The 21,536-nt window shown below is 49.0% G+C and overlaps 2 protein-coding genes across 3 annotated transcripts in view; one reads left to right on the forward strand and one right to left on the reverse strand.

The window, feature by feature from the left end:
* CACNA2D4 (calcium voltage-gated channel auxiliary subunit alpha2delta 4) overlaps window positions 1-21,536 on the reverse strand; it is a 125,323-nt gene that overhangs the window by 28,908 nt on the left and 74,879 nt on the right. The gene's annotated exons all lie outside the window — the stretch shown is intronic.
* Window positions 797-20,829, forward strand: LRTM2 (leucine rich repeats and transmembrane domains 2). 2 transcript variants are annotated; one of them, XM_065682642.1, is made up of 5 exons: window positions 797-1,149; window positions 11,579-11,709; window positions 13,152-13,313; window positions 17,546-18,136; window positions 20,123-20,829. In XM_065682642.1, exons 3-5 carry the CDS (start codon window positions 13,247-13,249, stop codon window positions 20,575-20,577), a joined length of 1,113 nt encoding a protein of 370 aa, XP_065538714.1. In that variant the 5' UTR covers window positions 797-1,149; window positions 11,579-11,709; window positions 13,152-13,246; the 3' UTR covers window positions 20,578-20,829. The 2 variants fall into 2 exon arrangements, with proteins under 2 accessions (XP_065538714.1, XP_065538715.1); XM_065682643.1 differs by lacking the exon at window positions 11,579-11,709.

Below are 21,536 nucleotides of genomic sequence, written 5' to 3' on the forward strand. Positions count from 1 at the left end.
CTCTGTCACTGTGTGGATGTAACCACACCCCAAGCTGGACATCTGGCTGAGCACATCTCCCTGCCACACACCAAATGCAGGGGAATGAACTGTGGGTGCAAACGCTCCTCTCTTTCACCCATTCCCCTCTTCCCAACTACCCCCTACCAGCACTCCTCAAGTTTTCCCTGATACCTCAAGGACACAGACACAAGGTCATGCTGCCTCCAAGGAGGGAAGCATTACGGCAGCTGCTGGGGATGCTGGCTGTGGCTGGGCAGGATGTGACCAGCCCGCGGTGGGCACCTCTCCGTTAAGTCTCTCTGTCAGACACACTGCCTCCCCCCCCTGCCTCTGGAACACTGGTGGGAAGGGGGTGCCCTGCTCCCAGGCCCCCTGTGCTTTCCCCCACTGCTTCCCCTTCACTGCAGCTGCTCATCTCAGCCCTATACAAACCCCAGGGCTTGTCCCTTCTCCTTGTGCTTTCCTCTCTCGGTTTATTGTCATGAGCCATCTACCAAGAAGGGGAGAGATGGAGGGAGGGGAGGAGGCATTCAGCTCTGTGCCTCCTCTCATAACCTGTGCCTGACCAATCTGCCTCCCGAGGGGCTGTGGGGAGCTCCCCCCACCCTGGCATCTCCTTACCCCTTGGTGAGTTCCTTGGCTCCCGCAGAGGGATGGAGGCAAAGGGAGGAGGGGGAAAGAGGGACTGACAGCAACTGCCCTTTCTCCAGGATGGGTTGAGAGACACGGGAATCTCCCGAGCTCCTTCCTCTGGGTGTTGCAGAGCAGACCCTGCCTGCCTGGCGGGGTGACTCCTCTGCACTGTCTGTGCGCGCTCCTGTGCGTGTGCTGCTGCCATCGCAGATGTACCCCCAGCTGTCACTTCGCTGCGCGCAGTCGCTCCCTCTCCCGTCTCTCTTTCCTTCTCCCCCTGTTTATTATTTACGGAGGATTACAGTTCCTTTCCCACGCTGCCATCTCGCCGTGAGCTTCCTCTGCCCTCCATGTGTGGCGAGCGGCTGGCTAGGAGGGGCTCCTGACAGCTAGGGTCCATCGAGAGCCCAGCCGGCAACGGAGGCACTTTCCGCTGAATTTGCTCTGGGATTGTACCGGGTTTGCTGACAGAGCTGTCGTCCTCACCGGAGGGTCCAGCCCAGCCCCAGAGAGGTAAGTAAAGACGTCTCTTTTGTATCGCCCCCACCCCCCCACTCCCCAGCTATGTGAGATCAGTGGAGCTGCCCCCAGGAACCGGCTTCCCCGGGGAGGAGAGTGGTGGTCAGGGGCAGCACTACCTGCCAGGCGGCACAGCGCAGGAGTCCCGGTTGTGCGAGGCTGGCAGGCAGCCGTCTTGCCGATAAGGCAGAACGACAGCCCTGCCGCAGAGGCTGCTGGTACTGGTTCCAGTCCGGTTTCAGTGCCGGCAGCCGGGGGCAACTTCTCCCAGCTGTGAATGGCACCAGCTCAGGTGCAGCTTTGAGGCTTGGTCCTGTGGCCATTGGGTACCGAGCAGTTCCCCTGAGCCTTGGCTTTTGTTCCCCCGCCTTATGTTTGTGAGAGGGGTGAGCATATGAGCTGCCGCTCAACTGACCTGTGGTGGCTTTGCTGGGCATCATTTTGGTCTCAGCTATCTTAGTAAGAACAACCTAAAATGGAGAAGCGAGGACCAAAACTGAACAGGTCTAGCACTCAGCACCCAGCTTTAGGATTCAGAGGGGGTCCTTACGTGTGTGTGAGCATGTACAGTTTCACACACAAAGCACACAGACACAACCACAGGATGTGAAGTGAAGGATGCCATACCACAAGCAGAGCCAAATATAAGACCCAAGTTGCTTCTGGCATCCCGGCAGGCTGACCCTGTGATTTCTGAACTTCTGGGCAGAAAGCACAGCACTGAGGGTGGGGGTGAAAAAGCACAGAGAAACTTCACAGCCTTTTCCAGTCCTGCCTGGGAGGAAAGGGGAGAATGAGGTCCTGAATGAGTTGATGTGAAGCCCCCTATGCATAAGGGTATGTATGTGTTAGTGTGTGTGTTGCATATATACACGTGTGCGTATATACACATGCACAGACACGTGCACACATACATCCCATACAGGGCATTCTGCCTGCCCCAGCTTCTCCCTCTGCCTGCCCAGTTTATTACTGCCACTGCATCTCATGCTAATTAAGAGAGACATGTAAAAGCCAAGCTTTCCTGGTCTGGGAAGAGAGGATGTTTGGAGCTGTTACTCCAACCAGGTCATGGCTGAGCTGGGCCCCAGGCCCACCATGTGGAATGTCAGGTAGTCTGAATGTGCCACATCCAGAGCATCCCTGATGGCACCTGCAGGTTCCAGCACTGCTCTGCTGCCAGTGCCTGATCTGCCACCCAAGGATGGAGGGAGAAATGAAGATCTCATCTGGGGAAGGGCTGGAGCAGCTGCTATTGCAGGGTTTAAAGAAGGAAACCCTTAAAAGACCGGGGAACCCTTAAAGGCACACAGGGACCTGTCACAAAGCACGGGGCATTTCTAGCAGTGAGGAGGGGGTGCCTTTCCAGAACTGCAGACCATTTTTCTGATGATCTTTATTGCTCCGGTCTGTTGGGGGTGGGGGGTGGATCTTCCTCTAACTGCTGTTGGCAAACAACATTTGCAAGGGAATTATTCCACATGAGCGGAAGGCTTGCGGGAGTTGTCTCCCCGTCAGACATCAGTGCAGCCTCTGTTAGTGTATCTTGCCCAGCTGGAGGAATTATGGTAAATCCTGAGCAAAGGGGCTGTTTGCAAAGAGAAAGGGGGGAAGCCTTCTTATGTAATTTTTATGCCAGATCATAGCTTTACCCTTGCCTTCAGCAAAGTGAATGCCACATGCTAGCAAGGTGCTTGGATATCTTCATGAGCTACTCCAGCTTCCTGCCCTTCCTCTGGCTTTTCTAAGCCTGATGCAAAAAGGATTTTCTAGGCTTTTCAGCATCACAGAAGCCTGGTGAAAACAGACCTGCGACTTGATGCAGCAGGGAGGACCAGCAGCAGCACAGGGCCATGAGGATACTTGGACAAGAGCATCCAGTAGAGGCTGGAACAGGATAGTGACAGGCTCAAGCCTGTGCAAGGGCATTTCTGGGCAGGTCTTCAGTGACTCTTCAGAACTTGCCTGTTGCTGATTCAAAAGAGAGCCCAAGCAGTTTCCCTCACTTGCCATGTTTGGTTACAAGCAGCTGCTTACACCACTTGACATCTGTCCCAGCCTGGGTGGCTCAAAAAGTAATTCAAATGACCATACTGGGATGCTCCTGGTAATCTTCCAGAGTGCCACACCATTGACACACTGCAGTTCTCAGTGGGAAGGAGCTGGAGTCCTGGGCTGTTTCTGTGTCTGCCGTATGGAAGTACCTTGTAACACAATACCTTACTCCTGGCTTTACCAAATGCTGGCTCACCAGAATGCTTTGTGTGGCTGAGGGTATCCTAATAGCAAGAAGAAGTACTTTTTTCTATAAACCAGTTCAGTTCCAGGCTGGAGAGATGGAAGGTCAAGTTACTTCACCTGCAAGGGGTTGGTTTATGTGGAATACAGTTTTATTCACATCACGAAACCAACCAGTTGAAAGTCAGGAGATGTCAGGATTGGTGGCAGCATGCCATCTGCATTGAGTTGCAGCCCTGACTGGTAGGATCACAGGCTGTATTTCCATAAGCTGCCTCATTCAGGGCACCAGCTACATGCTGCTTGGGGAGTGAAGCAAAGGGCTGTTACTGATTTTTTAGTACTGCAAAGCGTGTGCCTGTTTTATTTGTTTACTGTCTGCCATCCAAGCCCTGCAGGCAATACATCATTATTCATTGTCTTGTGGTGTTCTGAAGATGCTCACTGCTACAATCGCCTCATAGCTGATGATAGAGAATTTATGCTTCTGATAAGGCAGACAGAATAGTTGTTTTCCTTGCTTTAGAAGGGAAAAAAGACTTGCCCTTTAGCCACATGGGGAAGGAGCAGCAGGTGCATGACTGGAGCTTGGGGTCTCTTGGCTCTTGGTGCCATTGAGTTCTCAAGACCAAACCAGTTTGCTGGCTAAGCTGCCAGGATTTTGGAAAGCAGCTGTGAATGCTCAGCAGTTCTGCAAAATGGCCCCTAGGGTCTCATGTTGTGCACCTGCAAAATTAGGAATGGAGAGACCGTGGCCACGTGCCAAAACTATGGTTTAATATTTAATGCCGACCACATAAAAAATGGCCTTATTTATTACAACAGCCTCATTGTCAGCTGGAGTATTGGTGTGCCCTTTGCACTGAGTATGGCACAGGGTCCTGTGAAAAAAAGAAATAGTGCTTTCAGGTAAGTAAAGGCTGTGTTGTAATGTGTACATGCAAGTGGCTGAATTAAGGTTGTGCAGGTATTAACTCACATTTAAGTGCTTGGCTTTGCAAGCCAAATGGCATATTTTATCATATGCCAATTTGGTTTTAAAAATGAAAATGACATCTTCATTCTTCTTTTATGAATGGGAAAACAACAGACTTCCTATTATTTATACACTGCAACACCCCACACCTAACCATAGGAAGGACAGAGACTTACATGTACAGCTGATCCATACAAGTCTGAACTTCATGGCTGACTGCAAGCAAAGGCTCTTACTTTAAAGACAGGCCCTGCTATCATGCTCCTCCTCACTCCGAGGAGACTGGGAAGTTTCCTTCCCCGTGGACCATGCTGTCACACAAGGAATGAAATAGTAGGACCACATACTGAGTCTGGAGATGTTAGAAGCAACTTGGGCTCTCTTTCCATTCCTGGTGAAGCTCTCTGCTGCTGGTGCTCCCCAAAGCAGGGCATGCTGCTGCTGTGATTTCCTGGAAGGTAACTGTTGGTGGGAGAGGGGCTGAAGGTGAGCCTTGCTCCCCACAATGCTTGCATTGATTTTGATGGGATGTGAATGTTGCCTTCTGTTCTGTGGCTACAAACCTTCCAGAAAACTAAAGTCACATGAGTTTTGAAGGCCTTCCCCAACCTCACAAGCTCTGCAATATGAGGCTATGATCTGTTTGCTAACCCAGATGCATCCAAGGATCTTGGCTGGAGGTCTGGGTTGTGAGAGTGTCACCACATCTTGTTGATCCATGGGCAATGTTCCCAGCTTGTAAAGAGTATAAATATGTCCCAGAGAACATCAGGCACCCCTGGAGCTTCAGGCCTCGACCCCATGAAGTTTGTGTGGACTTTGCCAGGATGCCCATCTTGGATACTCTGGGAAGGTGATAGTGGGGTGATGGGGAAGCAGAAGAGAACCGCAGTGACAATCAAGCAGACCTATGCAACTCACTAAGGCAGAAAAAGGTCTCCTTCAGAGTCCAGTATAAATGCACTGTGTGTGAACAACAGTCAGCCTTTCCTTGGGAGGTTTGCCAGGAGCTGTGTGTGTGCTAGGTCACTGATCCCCTTATGACAAGAGCAGACAGGATTTAATTCTAGCATGTTGTGCTCTTCCCACCCTTCTGTGCATGCATGGATGATCCCTGCCCCTGTGTACATGCCCAGGGCACAGAACTGTGAGGTGAGACGGTAGTGGTGTTCTTCCTTTGACCCCCTGTTTGTTCTACCTCCTCTCTCTCCTCCTGCTCCAACTGCTAAAGTGGCAAGCCACTACCCTTGCAGCCAATGGTCTCATTCTGAGAGGCTGGCAGCCAGAGAAGCACAGCCAAAGTGCTGGGTGAGGAAGACGGGGAGGAATTCTCTCTCTCAGCAGCTTAGGTGGCAGGCAGCAGCTCTCCATCATGTTGGCTTCTCCACCAGAAGCAAAAGTAACAAGAGTCAAGCACTAGGAACGCTAGTGAGCTTGGAGTCCTGGTGTATTTCAGAATAGAGGCTATGAAAAAAGGCAAAGCCAGTTCTTGGGCTAATGCAGAGATGAATGATGGCAAACAAGTAGGTGTGCGACATTTTCTGCGCACGGGAGCTTGCAGAAGCTCTCCTGATTCTAGGAATAAGGAAGCAAAAGGAGAAAGGCTTATGGCCAAAGTGCCTTGGCTCCTGCAAGATGTGACAGGGTTTCTTGGTATTGCTCTGGAAGCCTCCTGATTTAGCAGTCTGGCTGTGCTATTTGATAGACATCTGGCCTAGCAATCTGGGGACAGAACTGTGAACTGAGAGCTATATTGATAAAAACCCCTTACATTTTCCTATCTTGCTGCTAAACTGATGCACCTCCATCTACTATTCTGTCCATGTAAATGTATCTCAGACAGGCTGGCACCTTCCCTCTTATGGATCTGCTGCGTCCTTTGCCCCTAATACGAGACCCAGGGAAGGTATTGGGTCATGCCAAAATTTCTGAGCCCTCAGAGAGTCCTTCACAAATGTGGGCTTATACATACCCTTCTTCTTGAACAACACCCACTTATGAAAGAGATTACTTTGGGATTCAGAGCACCATCCAACTAAGTGCGGAAAATACCTGTGTGTAGGCTGGGGAGGGGAATGAGAATCACAGAATCGGGATTCTCCTACTAAACTGCATTCTCTGCCTGGAGCTCTCCCTGGGTTGTGCCACTCACCCACACCCCCAGGGCAGGCCTGTCAGGAGGGCGGGAGCAGCATGTTATATGACAGTGAAGGATGCTTGTGGGGTGTAAAGGAGGAACTGGGAGCAGAAGGGTTCCTCCCCCAGACCTGCTGCATGAGGAGTGGCTGCAGTCCTTCTGTTGAGAGGCTGAGTGCAAGGATTAAAGGCCTGAGCTACTACTGACCATGGGATTAACCCCTGTAGGAAATTAAAGTTGTAGAGAAGGCACTTCACTCCACAGCTGAGAGAAAGATGAAAACTGGGATCTGGATTAGAATTGGCAGGGCTGGTGACAAGCCACCACCCACAGCCAACTGTTCCTGGCTGGATCAGAAAATGTTATCTCAGCCTTCATGTAGAACCCCCCTCCACATCTCACTCGGTTACCAATTTTTGCCAACAGTGTGAGAAGAACAAAAACATCACTCTGTGACAAGAAAAAGAGAAGGAAACTGGGTAGCCAGCTCACGTGTCCCTCCTCTGAGCCCCTCTCCCACTCCATCACCCGCTTCCCTTCTCAGCTGCCTCTGTTTTGCATGGAGGAAACACACACGTGGTCTGTTGCATTCAGTAATACTCGGAGAAGATGCTGGCACACACATGGCTGGATTTCTTCCTGTCAACTGCCCCCTCAGCTCTCCTCCTGCTGCTGCTCTGGGCCTCCTCCATATGCCACACTCTCACTGCACTGGGACTTTCCTGTCACTCCCGTGCTGGATATCCCAGTCTCCCCACCTGCTTCCACAGCTTCCCAAGGAATCCCACTTCTCCACAGCAATCTGGGTCTTTCCCATCAGTGATATCCACCCTGGCTCCCCTTCAGCAGATCTATGTTTTCTCAGAGGGTTTGATGATGCCTGATGCCCTTGGTATTTCCAGCCCCTCCAACATCTCCCAGTCTCATTATCCTGCATTGGTCAGGCTTGGGATGCAAGTAATGTTTCCCGGCTAAGGTACAGGATGAAGAATCAAGACACCTGGCTTCTCTCCTGATTTTGCCACAGGCCTGTCAGGAAGCTTTGGGAAAGCCTGGCCAAATCTCCTTTATTCTGTGTTACTTTGGAAAGCACTACAAATCACCTCTGCTCAACAGGAGAGCATTTGGAAGCCCAAGTGATCCAGTCCAAGCACCACACTTGATGGCTTCAAAAATCCTGAGTGAGGAACTAATGTGAGCTCTTGAAGAAGTATGAAAAGCTAGGCAGCTGAAATTTCAGCCAGCCAAACTCAGCAGCCATTTTTACCTCTATGACAGTTTACCCCTCCATAAAATGGGAATAAAGCTGATCTTTCTTGGAGAGGGCTTGTGGATGAAACATCTTTTAACAACAATCACATCTGCATTTCAGAGGTGCCTACACACTGTTCTTCCAAAGGTCAGAAGCTTTTTGACCTCTTCACATCCCAGAAAACAGGGTGAGGTTTTATTCACACCCAGTCAGGAATGTGGCAGAGTCCCTTACAATACAAAGTGGGGTTTGCACACTTTCTATTTTACAGCTTTCTGTATGAGGTGCTTTGCTTAGCTGTGATTGATCACTGCAAGTCAGATGGCATCATTTCTCCTGCAGCTGAGCTTCTAGTATGAATTTAAAATGTGCTTTGCACTGGTTGTGACAGCACAACACTAATGAATCTTGAACACTCGTGTTAATAAATCAGCAACTGCTGGAAATGAAGCCCCCAGCTATTTAGCTTAAGAAGCTCACTGGGACAGCGACACATGCTGCATGTTTCTACAGTTCTGCTGAGCTTGGCTGCCATCTCTGGGTGCTTCTGCAGTCCAATTAGACCACAAATGAGGAGCTGCCACTGAGACAATGAGACCTCTCGTGGTCAACAATTTGCACAACTGACTTAGGTCTGCTGGGGGAACAAGAACAGGCCAAGATCATCTCCATGCCACCCAAGCCCACTTGGGGTACTGTCAGGAGCATGACTCCCCACTAGGGCTCATCAGCCAGGTCACTTCATGAATTTCCAATTGCTGTAATCAGACCACATGGCTGATGTGTCTCCGTGCCCTCTGTGACTCTTGTCCCCCAAAGGGCTCATGAAGAAACAGACACAGAACAACATGCTTTAGTCTCCAGGTGCAGCGGTACCACTATCCCCCTCTATTATGGGGTGATGGTAATAAAACAGGAATCCTAAAAGCAACAAGGAAATGGGAGGGGAGAAAGGTAATATCCTTGAAGTGTTCTCCATGCCCTCCATCACCTTGCTGCTTTTCTGGTAAAAGCTAAAGCAATACAGCATTGGAAAGGGAAAAAGGACTTTGCCAACATTCTGCAAGCAGAGTGTGGGGGAGGGATGAATGTCTGCATGTACTTCCTGATAATTTATCACTGGCATCTGCTGCAGCCTCTGTTACCTACCCTTTAGTAATATAGGTCACCCACATGCCCTGCCAATGCTCATAAGCCAGGCTGTTAACGGAGTCTGATCCCTGAGCCATGATCCAAGGGTTAGTGCCAAGTACTTGGAGAGATAATCAGAGACAGAGGTGCTGGGCTCTGTTTTTGACCATGGCTCATCCTAGTGACACAGTCACCTGTCTCTCTAGCCTCAGTGTCCCCGTCTGGAAAATGGGATAGCTTTATCCACTGACCTAGACAGAGGCACTATAGGCTGTGACCACAGCCTTCCTTCTGGGGGTCATTACATACAAAATAACACCACCTACAACTACAGTAAGAGCCATTTCTAGAGCAGATGGAAGGTGCCACAGAATTGGAAAGCGTTACTAAAGCAGTATGTGGATGCAGTAAGCCAAAACCCTCCCCACCCTCATAGCATGATTCTTGGGACCCTATTTACAAAAGCTAAGGCTTTAGATTGTCACTGCAAACATTCCTGGTGCCTGGGCAGGGAGAAGGCAAGCACAAAACAGGGATAGTGGCTGCTGTAGCTTTTATGCCCTGGCAAGTGCTGCAGAGTCATTACAATATCCTCCGCCTCCATCCCCCCCTCCTCCCCAGCAGTAAAGTTTCCTGTTCAAGCTAATTAGGGGAATCCTCATTAGAGAGTCCTCTAGAGTCTGACAGCAGGCCAAATGTCCAAGTGGCACTTTAGCTCAGTGTATTTTTGGCCACTGGAGACCACGGGCCAGAAATGGATGATTTCATTCTGTTGCTCTGAGCTGAAACTGTAAAAGTTGCCTTCTTCTGTCCTATATCAAACAGCAAAAAGAAAAGTCTATCACCAGCACCACAGGCTACCCTGTTCCTTTCTCCAGAATCTGGAAAAGAGACTTAACTTCAAGCATGTGGAAGAAAGCTCTGGATACCATGTCCCATGTGACACGGCATTCAGCTGACGTGTTGCTCCAGGGAGAAGGAACTATCTAGTACGCCCAGAAGAAAGACTAATGCCTGATTTGTGGAGCCCTCGAGTGCCTTCAGACTATTCAGAGCTGCAGCAGTGCTGATCAGCCTTGAGCCCCCCAAACCCAGGCAATGACATGCTAGGCCAGTGCCCCTCCCCTTGGGCTGGGGGTGTATGGGGGGCATTCCCAGGTGTGGCAGAGTCCTCGCTGCTGAAAAGTCCCTGGCTGTCAGGCTAAAAGCAGCCAGCCAGATTTGGTGGTGCTTGGAGAGCCTTGAGGTGTGGGCAGATGCTAGTTGCCCCAGGACTACGGGGTTCCCAATGCTGCATTGGCAGTGAGCACAGCTGGCCTGGTGCTCTGCAGAGCAGAAGGCATCTCTTGGGCCACAGTAAACCAGCTAATAAAGTCAGAATTCAAGACAAATCAGAAAAAACTGTAAAAAAGAAACTCAGAAATCCTCTCTGCCACCTTGCTATCTCCTGGCTGCAGAACAGTAATTACTAAGGGTCTAATGTGCTTATGGCCAATAGATGCATGAGAGAAACTGGGGGTTTTTTGGATCCTGGGAATTAAAATTTCTCCATAAACATACTATGTCAAGGTATAAATGCAAAAGCTCATTGCCCCTTGTACTTCGGCAGCCAGGAGCCTCTATCTATTCCGAATCTACTGCGCTGCCACCTGAGCGTGTCCTATACATGGAGAAGCAGGCAGTTCTATGCAAGACGTGGATGTTGATAAATACAGGTTACAGAAGAGCCCCCAGTACGTGTGCATGCTCAACTGCGCACACGTTTGTAAACATAAGTTAGACTGGTGACTGTATCTGCATACATACATGAAGATAGTTGCGTTTAAGTCTTAGAAACATGTGTATGAGTGCACAAAGGGTGGCTGCTATCTGTGTGGGGCAGGAGTGATGTGTTTATGTGACATGCTTTTAAAATTATCTCGGGTTTATCAAGGCGCCTCCATCTTTGTGCATGTTGCAGCGCAGGAGACAGCAGTAAAGCCTGAACAGGTGTTAATCACTATGCACTGTAATAAATTCTAAACATAGGGAAAGGGCTTATTTATACACGGCTGCTCCTCCCACCCTGCACTCTGTGCTTGAGCCCTGGCGCTGCCTCAGAGAAAGAGGCGCCCATGAGGTGCAGAAATGACTGCAAGATCTGGACTTGCCCTGGCAGAGCAGGAGCTAGGGGTAGAAACCCTGACCCCATCCTCACACCTGGGTATGCCCATCCTGCTTTCAGCCCCTAACTGCTGCCTGGGGATGGCGTGGCTGGACTGCACAGAGCAGCAACAGGGGATGGGGAGACACCAGCCCTTGACATAAGCAGGGACCGGGGCTGAGGGGAGACCACGGAGGGAAGCCGTGTCACGAAGCACCTAAGGAAGCTGGGTTTTTTTCTTTTAAAAGAAAAAAAGGCTTAGCCCCCCTGATTGGAGCTGAGCCAGCTGATACAGATGGGGTGTTACAAAACAGAGCCAAAAGGCAAGAGCGCAAGGAACAGAGCTATCTATAACCCTGACAAAGTTAGATGGAATGAAGGTGGGGAAGAGGGAAAGGCAGAGTGTGGCAGGCAGCCCCTGATGCTGACAGTGAGGACTCGATCGTTCAGCGATGGGATTTGGAGCTGATCGGCTCCCGCTCTCCAGCAGGCAGATAAGGCTCTGTGGCTGTCAGCTTAACTCTGCCGTTTATTCCTGTGCTGTAGGGAGTTAAATAGAGCACACGGAAAGCCTGCTGCCGGGAGTGAAAGTCAAGGAGGGAGAGGAAAGGAAGAGGCAGTAACTGGGCAGTGCCTGGGGAGTCGGGTGGAAGTGGCTGTGGGCAGAGCCCCTCCAGGTAAGTGCTTGTGGCTTTTCATCCTTGTCGCTACTGATGGGGACAGGAGACTTCAGGGGTGGCATTTAGGATGGATACATTGATATGGGGGAGGCTGAAAGCCCCCTTCTCAGCCAGGGTGAATGCAAGCAGTGAATGGGGACAGCTATTTGCTGTGGCTTCTCCTTCAGTGGAGACTGCAGGGAAAGGGCTCAAGCTCAGTTTGGGGAGTGGGGGGCTGCAGCGAGTGGTTTCGGTTCTGTGAGGGGTATTCATCTATTTGGTGCATTGGCATTTGGGTAAATGATCTAAATAGCCTTGCAGAATGTACTAGTCCAGGCACCGAGCCTGCTCATCTCTCTCATCAAGATGCTAATTTAAATATTTCCTAGTGGTTTACTTTCCCATATAAAATTAACCATTCCTGGGAGCCTGGGGGAGGGGAAGCAGCTGGCACGTGTGTGGGGAGAGTGTCCCAGTGGGAGTGCTGCACCCAGCTAAAATAACGGCAGTGGATGTTGTCAGAGCCCCTCAGAGAGGGTGGAGGATTATGTATTTCTGTACCCTGTTTGAAACGTGTCCATCCAACTGCTGCTGTGACTGTGGGTGGCACATCTGAGAGCAAGCAGGGGGACAGGAGGGTCTGCGGTGTTTCCCTTTTTTCCTGCTTGCCTGTATCCGAAAAGGAAGCGGGAGGGAAGTTGGAACCTGTTGTCAGTCAGCTATTGTCAGGGGAGAGTTTATGGTCTTTGGGTTTCTAATTAGTCTGAGCATTTTTCCTTCTCCTAATTAAGATGCAATTCCTCTCTTTTCAACACTCCCACTCAGTCTCCCCTGCCCCAGGTCCTCCCTTCTCCTTTGAGGCTCCCTCACTTGCTCTTTAGCTCCTGCAGTTGCTGCAGTGTGAAATCCCCATGCTGAAGCTGTGCTCTGCTCAGCCCCGCTCCAGCCACCACATCCATTTTACCTTCAAACAGAAAGGAAGTGCTAGCAGGGAATACAGGGCAGTGGAGAAGTGGCTTGGCAGTCGCTGGTACCCAGACCTCAGTGAGCCTAAGCTGTGCATCAGGGAGAGGATGGACAGGTTGTACCACCTGTGTGGAGGCAAAAGGGAGCGAGCTGGAGTCTGCTGCTCTGGCAGGGTCAGCTCAGCAATTCAGCAGGTTAACCTTGAGTGTGAGGCTAATGTAGCTACCATAGCAGACTACTCAAACATGGGCTTGTCTCTTCGACACCAAGGTGAATCAGGCCGTATTTCTGCACTGTGATGTTCAAAGTGAATTAACATTGTGCCTTTGCCACTCTGTGCCTCCTGAAACATCCTCCATCTCTTCTCCAAAATGGAGCTGATTCCTTAGAGGCAAAACTCTAGCTGAGGAGGAGAAAGGACAACACTCAGCTCAGCCCTGTGTCTTGTGCCCAGGCAACTGAGTCTCACCCACTCTTCTGCTCTGCCCCTCCAGGACCTGGCAGGCAGGATACAAGGTCATTCCTCCTCCCTTTGGGGCTGTGTGCCAGGCTGGCTGGTGGATGTGAAGACACGCTGGAGAAGACAACAATGCTGCCTACAACTGCTGGCCACAGGTGGAGGAGCAGGTTCCTCATGAGGTGGCAAGAGGCTTGTTGTAAGTAATGCCTACTCAGGTACTAAGTACAATGATTCTGTTTGTCAAGGGAGTGGAAAGAAAATAGGTCACATCAGGGTTAAGAATAGGGGAGAGGGACAGCTAAGAATGGAGATGTTTGAACTAATTCCTGATTCCTTTAGAGGCCAGGCTAGGTGGGAGGGAGAGTGAGACTCTAAAGCTGAAGATGGGCTTAAAGTGGGACAGCGAGTGATGATTGCTGAATTCCAGTGGGCCTGGCAGGTGAGAAACAGATACCACTGCACAAAGAGCCACCCTGAGCATTTCTCAGATTGGCATCCTGTGAGCTGCAGACCCCTCTCTGTGGTAGGAATATGTGTGTATATATATATATATATATATATATATATAGGCTGCTGGGCAAGGCTCCCAGTGATTTACAGCAGAAGTCATGACAGATTTTAGAAGGGAACACAGGATGCAAATGCAGAATTCTCCTACTGGGCACTGCCACATGCAGTGAAAATCAAGGAGTAAATAAAGAAGATCTCTTTTACATTAAACGTAAAAGTTCAGACTAGGCATCTTCCCAGTAGACTGGGGCATCTGCTACAGCATCCCTGAGTGCAGAGCAGAGATGGCTATGGTGATGTGAGGCTTCTAGGAGTGTACCTGCAGTTCCCAGAAGCATCTGTGGACCACAGCAGAGGAAAGGGAGAACTTAGTGTCCATCACTATTACATACCCAAGCGCCAAGCAGGTCTCTGGTTTCCCTTGTTCCCATCCCCCTGATCAAATTTGGGGCTGCCACTGTAAGAAGCTGGGGAAATTATTTCCTTCTCCAGAAAACAGTCATCTTTGTAATCCATCTTTACAGACTAGACTGCTGTATAAATTATTTATAATTAATGCTACTGTGTCTTGACTTAATCTGATATACCTAGATCAGCTTTCTGTCACCTACTAGTCACCAAACACCCCACAAAGTAACTTCATCTTCCCCTAACACAAGAACACATGCTACTCATCCTTCCATAGGGCTGGGAGAGTGTCAAGTTCTGTCTACTGTTTCCCTGCCTTTCTTCCCCATAGAGGTTCGTCCTAACTAGTGCGATGAATTCCTTGGTCTCAACTCACATACTAGTGGATGCACCTCTTGCAGGGACTGAAAATCACATCAGACCTTCTCCTCTCTATGATTTTAGTTAAATATTTCCAAGCACACAGAGCAATATATGGGCAACAACGAGACATTTTTGGCACATCCTACATGGCTGCAGAAACTTGGCATAAATCAGATTCTGAACATAACCGCAGCCAGCTGCCTGAGACTTTGTTCCTACCAGCCGCTGCCAGCATCCATACTGGTGGAACCCCACACCCACCCAGTTGGGGCTGGTGGCGGGTAGGCATTTTCAGAGATAAGCCCTGAACAGAATGCCACCTGTGTAGCATTACACACAGTCTGCTCTTGCCTTTCTTGGTGTACAAAGCAGCTAAGTGTTATCTCATCATTACAGCTGTCAATCTATTATTAATACTGTACTTTTGTTGAGCATCATGGAAAAGATAGGGTCACTTGAGTGACTCACGGCTCTCTCCCTTCCCCACTCTAGCTCCCATTCTTTTAATTCTCTCCTTACGAGAGCTCAATGTATTCTGAATGGAATTAAGTATCATCCAGCCAGCCAGTACCTGCACTGCACCAGTCCACAGGCTATGATCGGCTTTCATGGCAATCTTTGCTGTTGACCCCCACATAAGAAAGCACACAGGTGCTCAAGGTAAAGATTTCTCTTGTATTTTACCACAAGGATCCACAATTATCATTAAAAGAGCACACAGATTGGCACAGCCTGGGCTGAAGTACACCTGAGATCTCAGCTACAGGACAAAACATTTCTTGAAGGAATTGTGAAGAATGGATGAAATACAAAAGACCCGAGACTGTCTCTCTGAACACTTATCCCCTGATCCTTAGTGAAGTCATCACATAATCACAGAACACCAGGTTGAAAGGGACCTCAAGGATCATCTGGTCCAACCTTTCTAAGGCAAAGCATGACCTAGACTGTATGTCCCAACACTCTGACCAGCCAAATCTTAAATGTGTCCAACACTGGGAATTCACACCTTCCCTGGGGAGTTTATTCCAATGGTTGACTGTTCTCATTGTGAAAAATATTCCTCTTGCCTCCAATTGGAATCTTCCCAGGAGTAGCTTGTGCCCATGACCCCTCAGCTTTTCCCTGGCACTCCTTGTAAAAGAGGAGTCTCCACCTTCTTTGTAGCCTCCCTTTAAATCCTGGAACATGGTGATAAGGTCTCCCCCAAGCCTTCTCTTCTCTAGGCTGACAAAGCCCAGTTCTTTCAGCCTTTCCCCACGTGGCACTCTTCCCAGTCCTTTGATCATCTTTCTGGTCCTGTGTTATATAGCTTAGGATCCAAACCATGTAGTTCTCCTCATGCTACCAGTCCACAAATCTGCTGCTTCTCACAAGGACCACTGGGAACATGAAAAGGCCCCATGCAGGATGACATGGTTTGAGTACGAAGGCAGCATTGCTGACAGATGCCAAGACAATATAAAAAAATGGGCTATGGGTTAGACTAAACTCTAGAGAGTGGTGTGACGGAAGAGAGGAAGAGCATGGCTGATCCAGGCACAGCTTCTCCAGAAGCTCTCCACTGGCTCCCTCTCCTATGGCAGTCCTTTCGCAATTCCTTTGGGGTTAAGAAACAAAACACCTGCTTGCTGAGTCTTGGGAAAAAAACTAGGGCAGAAGAATCTGGTTTCCAGTCCAGGAAAGAATGGAGGGAAAATAAATGCATCCACTTCAGCTACCGTTCACCCCTAAAAAGACTCTACCAGCCCCAAGCAACTGCCTTCTCTGAAGAAAAGTGAGAAAGGGAGAGGACAGGGCATGACGTACAAACAAACCTGCTTCAGTTTTAGTCAAATGTTCAAACTTGTCACCTTGAAAAGCAGCAAGGGAGCTGAATTTGCTTCCCACATTGAGAAACTAATCTCAATTCCACAAAAGGAATTAAGATGAAGGATGCAAATGTTTTACATAGTCTACTTAAACATAACTCCCACTCCTCCAATGACAGGAGGCACAAAGCTTGCTTCCCTGTTGCTGGTGCGTCTTTGCCACAGAAATGAGAGTTTTAAAAGCCACGGGCTCACAAAGAGGATTGGTAACTAGTGCCCTGATGCCACTCATGGGATCTGGACCAGCATCTGGAATGGTGATCCACAATAGCTCTACAAAATGCTGGTTTGTGTGTTATCTGGACTTCCTTTTGGGGCAGTGCAGGCAAAACGGGGTGTGCTAACCTTTTTCATAAAACCCCTTTCTTCAGCTACTGACCTACAGTTTTCTTCCTCATCTTCATTGCTGTAGGTAATTTTGGTCAGAGGAGACAGATGTGGGGGTATTGCTGTGGGATTCAGAAACTGTTTTGAGAGCAATGTGAAGTACCAGGTATCCAGTGGTTTAGGGTTTCGTTGTTACCTTTTAACAGCTTTATTGGTCATCCCTTTGTAGTGTAATCTAATTCATAAAAAAGTCTTTTGCCACAAGGTCCACACAATACACTGTGGATATGGAAAGCAAATGATACCCTGATTTAGAGGCTAGTTTAGACATGAGCCTGATCTATCACAAGGATTAGGATACAAAAAGTGCAGGAGCACAACTGAAATGGAGGTTGTTTTGTTTTCATTTCTCTGAAAAGCTTTTCATTAACATGTCTATTTCTGTAAAAATAGAGCTTCTTAAATATATGCCATAGAATCATAGAATCATAGAATAGTTAGGGTTGGAAAGGACCTCAAGATCATCTAGTTCCAACCCCCCTGCCATGGGCAGCCCCTTCCCTCTCAATCCTGACTGTTTGGAAAGAGCTGTCTTTTATCAGAGGTGAGCCTCCCACCACTCTCTACTCCATTCTCCTCTGACAGGTTCCAGTGCTCTAGTACCTAGCAGCAAATTCTTTTGGGGTGCACCATTTTAACTCCCTCATGAGACTAGAAAGATATTTACTTCTTGCTCACGACAAAAAGACTAACAGGAAAGTCATGATAACAGGCCTCCAGTAAAGGGATGTAGCTGTGAAGAAGCTCGTTACACTGTAGGACATTGCAGCAGAGTCACGCTGTGAGGGTTATATTATAGCCATAGCTGTGGTCAAGGTGACAATTGATGAGGATGGGAAAGCACTGTTCTAATACATGCACTCTCTCTGCCCTGCTTTTCACCTACCAGTGCTTGGCTGTTGGCTGTCACTGTGTGCTGCCGAGTCCTTCTTTGCTTGTCCTTCCTCCTGCAAGTGTAACAGTGGCAACCTGGAAGTGGACTGTAGTGGCTTGGGCCTCTCATCCATCCCCTCAGACATCCCCACAAACACCAGGACCTTCCTCTTTCTCAACAACAAACTCAGCATCCTGCCAGGAGCAGTGTTTTCCAACCTCTCTGCTCTACAGAGGCTGGATCTATCCAACAACTTCTTGGACCAGCTCCCTCAGAACATCTTCAGTGACCTGGGGAACCTCACGGAGCTTCAGCTGAGGAACAACAGCATCCGGGCCTTAGACAAGGACCTGCTACAACACACGGCCCTGCTGCGCCAGCTGGACCTCTCCATCAACGGCCTGGCCCAAATACCCTCGGGCATCTTTGATGACCTGCCTGCCCTCCGCTCCCTCTCTCTCAGGTCCAATCGCCTGCAGAGCCTGGACAGGGTGACCTTCGAACCACTAACCAGCCTGCAGCAACTCCAAGTTGGGGATAACCCCTGGGAATGTGACTGCAACCTCCGAGACTTCAAGCACTGGATGGAGTGGTTCTCCTACCGAGGTAGGTGCTCGCGCAGTGGGAGCCAAGTGTGGAAGTGTGGGTCTTCCATGGAAAGGCAGACAAAGGCAGGCAGGGAAGAAACACAGGCAGATACATCTGGTAGGTCAGGCTGACCCGAATGTCAGATCTTAGCTAAGGAGCATGAGGACCATGCCACAGTGCTAAGAGACAGTTTAGCACCACTGCACCTACATATAGCACCACTGCTACACTGAGAAGTCCCCTGCCGCCCCAGATCTCCTATTTCCTTGTTTTGTTTCCATTCTGAAAGATTTCTTTTTTCTTTTTTTTTTTCTTGGGAGAGAAATAACATAAAAATTTTAGGACTATGAGCTCCCCTCACCCTTTCTGCCTAAAGAGAAGAAATGCTTTTCAAGCTTGAAAATAATCATCCTGTCCTCTTCCTTAAGCTGGAAGAACTAGAAGCTAGATTGGGCTGTAAAGAATCAGGTTTGTTTTCAACAAAAGACCCATAGGAAAGAGTGCCACTTAGAAAAATACTGCAATTAATATTGGGAAACCCAAACTAAAGCTCATATTAACAAGCCAGGCCCCAAGTGAGACTGGCTATAAAATCATTTCAAACGAAGCAGTTCTTGACAAGTTTGTTTTTCCAGCTTTTTTTCTTGAGATATGGAAGGCTGGAAAGGTACATATCACTTAGCAGGAAAGCTGATGGGATGACACGCTTTCAGGAGCTGTGACTCAAAGAAAGATGGCACATTATACAGGAATGATGATCGAATGCCTGACCTTCTGTCACTGGAGCCAGTGAGTAGGAAAGGGTCTCAAATCATGCGGAGAGCTGTCACATTTCTGCTAATCACAGCCATGCTGCAAAGAGATTATCTATGCCTATGGCTACACTGCACTCTGAAATATGCATTTGTATGAGCAGAATCAAACCAGCATATGAGTGCCACTTCCCTCTTTGTTTTTCTTTATGGTTTGTTTTGTTTCTTGACTCTCAAGTCACAGAGTCAGTGAAAAGCACATGGAGTTAATGTTGCTTTTTTTTCTCCCTTACAAAGCCATTGCCCAAACTTGCTCAAGCATTTGTTTCAACATCTGTCATTATTTTCAGAGGGGGGATGGATTAGTTGTTCAAAGATGGGTCTGCTGTTATTTGGAGAAGATACAACCTGGTCCTATCTTTTTGCTTTAATTTCTCCTTTTCTAAAATGGTTCTACTGACACTTATATAACTCACTAAACAGTATGAAGCTGATTTAATAGATGGTTTCAGAAGGCTTTCATGTCTTGGCCTGAAAGATGTCTATAAAGATATCATGCACCATGAGCTCTACTGTCAAATCCAACCTAGGCAGAAACATATAAGCCAGCTGCCATGGTTGAAACTGTTCCAGCTGTGGAGGGCTAAGGCACTCAAACTTAAACAGGGGAGATTTAGGCTAGATATAAGGAAGAAATTCTTTACCATGAGGGTGGTGAGACACTGGAACAGATTGCCCAAGGAAGCTGTGGATGCCCTATTCCTGGAAGTGTCAAGTCCAGGCTGGACAGGGCCTTGAGCAACCTAGTCAAGCAGAAGGTGTCCCTGCCCATGGCAAGGGGCTGAAACTAGATGATCTTAAGGTCCTTTCCAATCCAAACCATCCTATGTAAAATGCCTCCAAGTCAGGCAAAACAATAATTTTGAAGGATAACACGTGCTCCTTCTGCCCAGTGCATGAAGGGGGAGCCATTCCTCCCTCCCTCCACCTTGGACAAGCACTGAGTATCTGGCAGACTCGTGAATACTCTTTCTACTTAGGAGTGTATTCACATATGAGGGACTGGATTTTATGGCCCCACTGTTATAACAAAGCAGCTCCCCACTTGCTAATCACAATGCTGACTTCTGCAGAGCAAATACTTAGCAGATGTGAACAGAGCCATAGGAACTTAATCCACCGAGGATCTAGCTCTGCTGTCACTGTATGGGGATGAAGCTGTGGTTTACTTCTATTATCTCTATTGGGACAGGTGGGAAAATCGATCAGCTGGCATGTACCCTGCCCAAGGAGCTGAAAGGGAAGGATATGCGAATGGTGCCCATGGAGATGTTTAACTACTGCTCCCAGCTGGATGATGAGAACAGCTCTACAGTGCTGGACAATACTGGCCCACCCTGCACTAAAGGAAGCCCAACTCCTTCCAAATCTAAATCGGGCCCAGAAACAGAAGTGGAGCCCAGCGTGGGATGCCCTCAGAAACAGCGTTATAGGCCTGTGAGCGTGCGCCGGGCTATTGGCACTGTGATCATTGCAGGGGTGGTTTGTGGCATTGTGTGCATCATGATGGTGGTGGCAGCTGCTTATGGTTGCATTTACGCCTCCCTTATGGCCAAGTACCACCGGGAGCTGAAGAAGAGGCAGCCACTCATGGGTGACACAGAAGGTGAACATGAAGAGCAGAAACAAATCTCTTCTGTGGCATGAAACTCTTCTAGGAAGGAAGGGACAGCAATGAACAAAGGTACCTGAGAGCAGTCAAGCATGGGGTCCTCCCAAAATGCATCTTCCCAGACAGACAGACAGACAGACTGTGCTATTGCTCCACTCACCCAAGTAGTGCAACATGCTTCTGGGGGGGCAGGGCACCTGGCTCAATTTCTGTTCCTCTGCCCCAGGCCCATTTTGTGCCCTTTCACCCTTGGGCCCTCCCAGACAAATAAAGTAGAGTCAGACCTCGAGTGCTTGCTGTGCCTCATGACCCTGCACAGATCTTCCCTCACATGTCTGCTGTGGCACCTTCTGGGAACCTGTGCATCCTCTCAGCTTCGGTCCCGAGTCATCCTGTATCCTGTCAAGAGCTCTCTGCAAACAGAGAGCAGCTCTGTGAAAGCTTCTGTGAGTAGCAGGACACGAAAAGAATCCATGCCTTGCTGTTAGGGTCACTGCTGTTGTGCGACAGTAAGTTGCTGCTCACCCTACAAGTCAGTGCTGCTGAGAGCACACCAGAAAGGACAGAAGGTCCCTAGGGGATGACAACAGTCAGTGGGAGGTTTCCCTTCTCACTTTTAAAGGTGGAAAGATACCTGTATCACTCTTAACACATTGCCTGGGAGCACAGTGGCCCTCTTTTTGCTCCTGGCCAGGTCCAAATCTCCAAGCTGATACACATACCGTCTGCTATAAGTACACAGATACAGACCTGTCCTTCTGCACATATGCACACTGACTCATTCTGATCCCAACACATACACACAGTCGACCCCAGCTCCAGACATCCAGGTACCCCACCTGAGCATGCAGAGCCACATGTGTCCGTATTGATCTATCCTCTGTGTTCAGCCATGAACACATTTAGCCGCTTTACTCTCACCATAACAGTGCATAGCATCTTCTGCTTCAGACAAAATACATGCACCCTGCCACTGAGGAGCTAACAGAAACAT

The sequence above is a fragment of the Lathamus discolor genome, chromosome 1 (assembly GCF_037157495.1).
Source record: "Lathamus discolor isolate bLatDis1 chromosome 1, bLatDis1.hap1, whole genome shotgun sequence".
Classification (NCBI taxonomy): domain Eukaryota; kingdom Metazoa; phylum Chordata; class Aves; order Psittaciformes; family Psittacidae; genus Lathamus; species Lathamus discolor.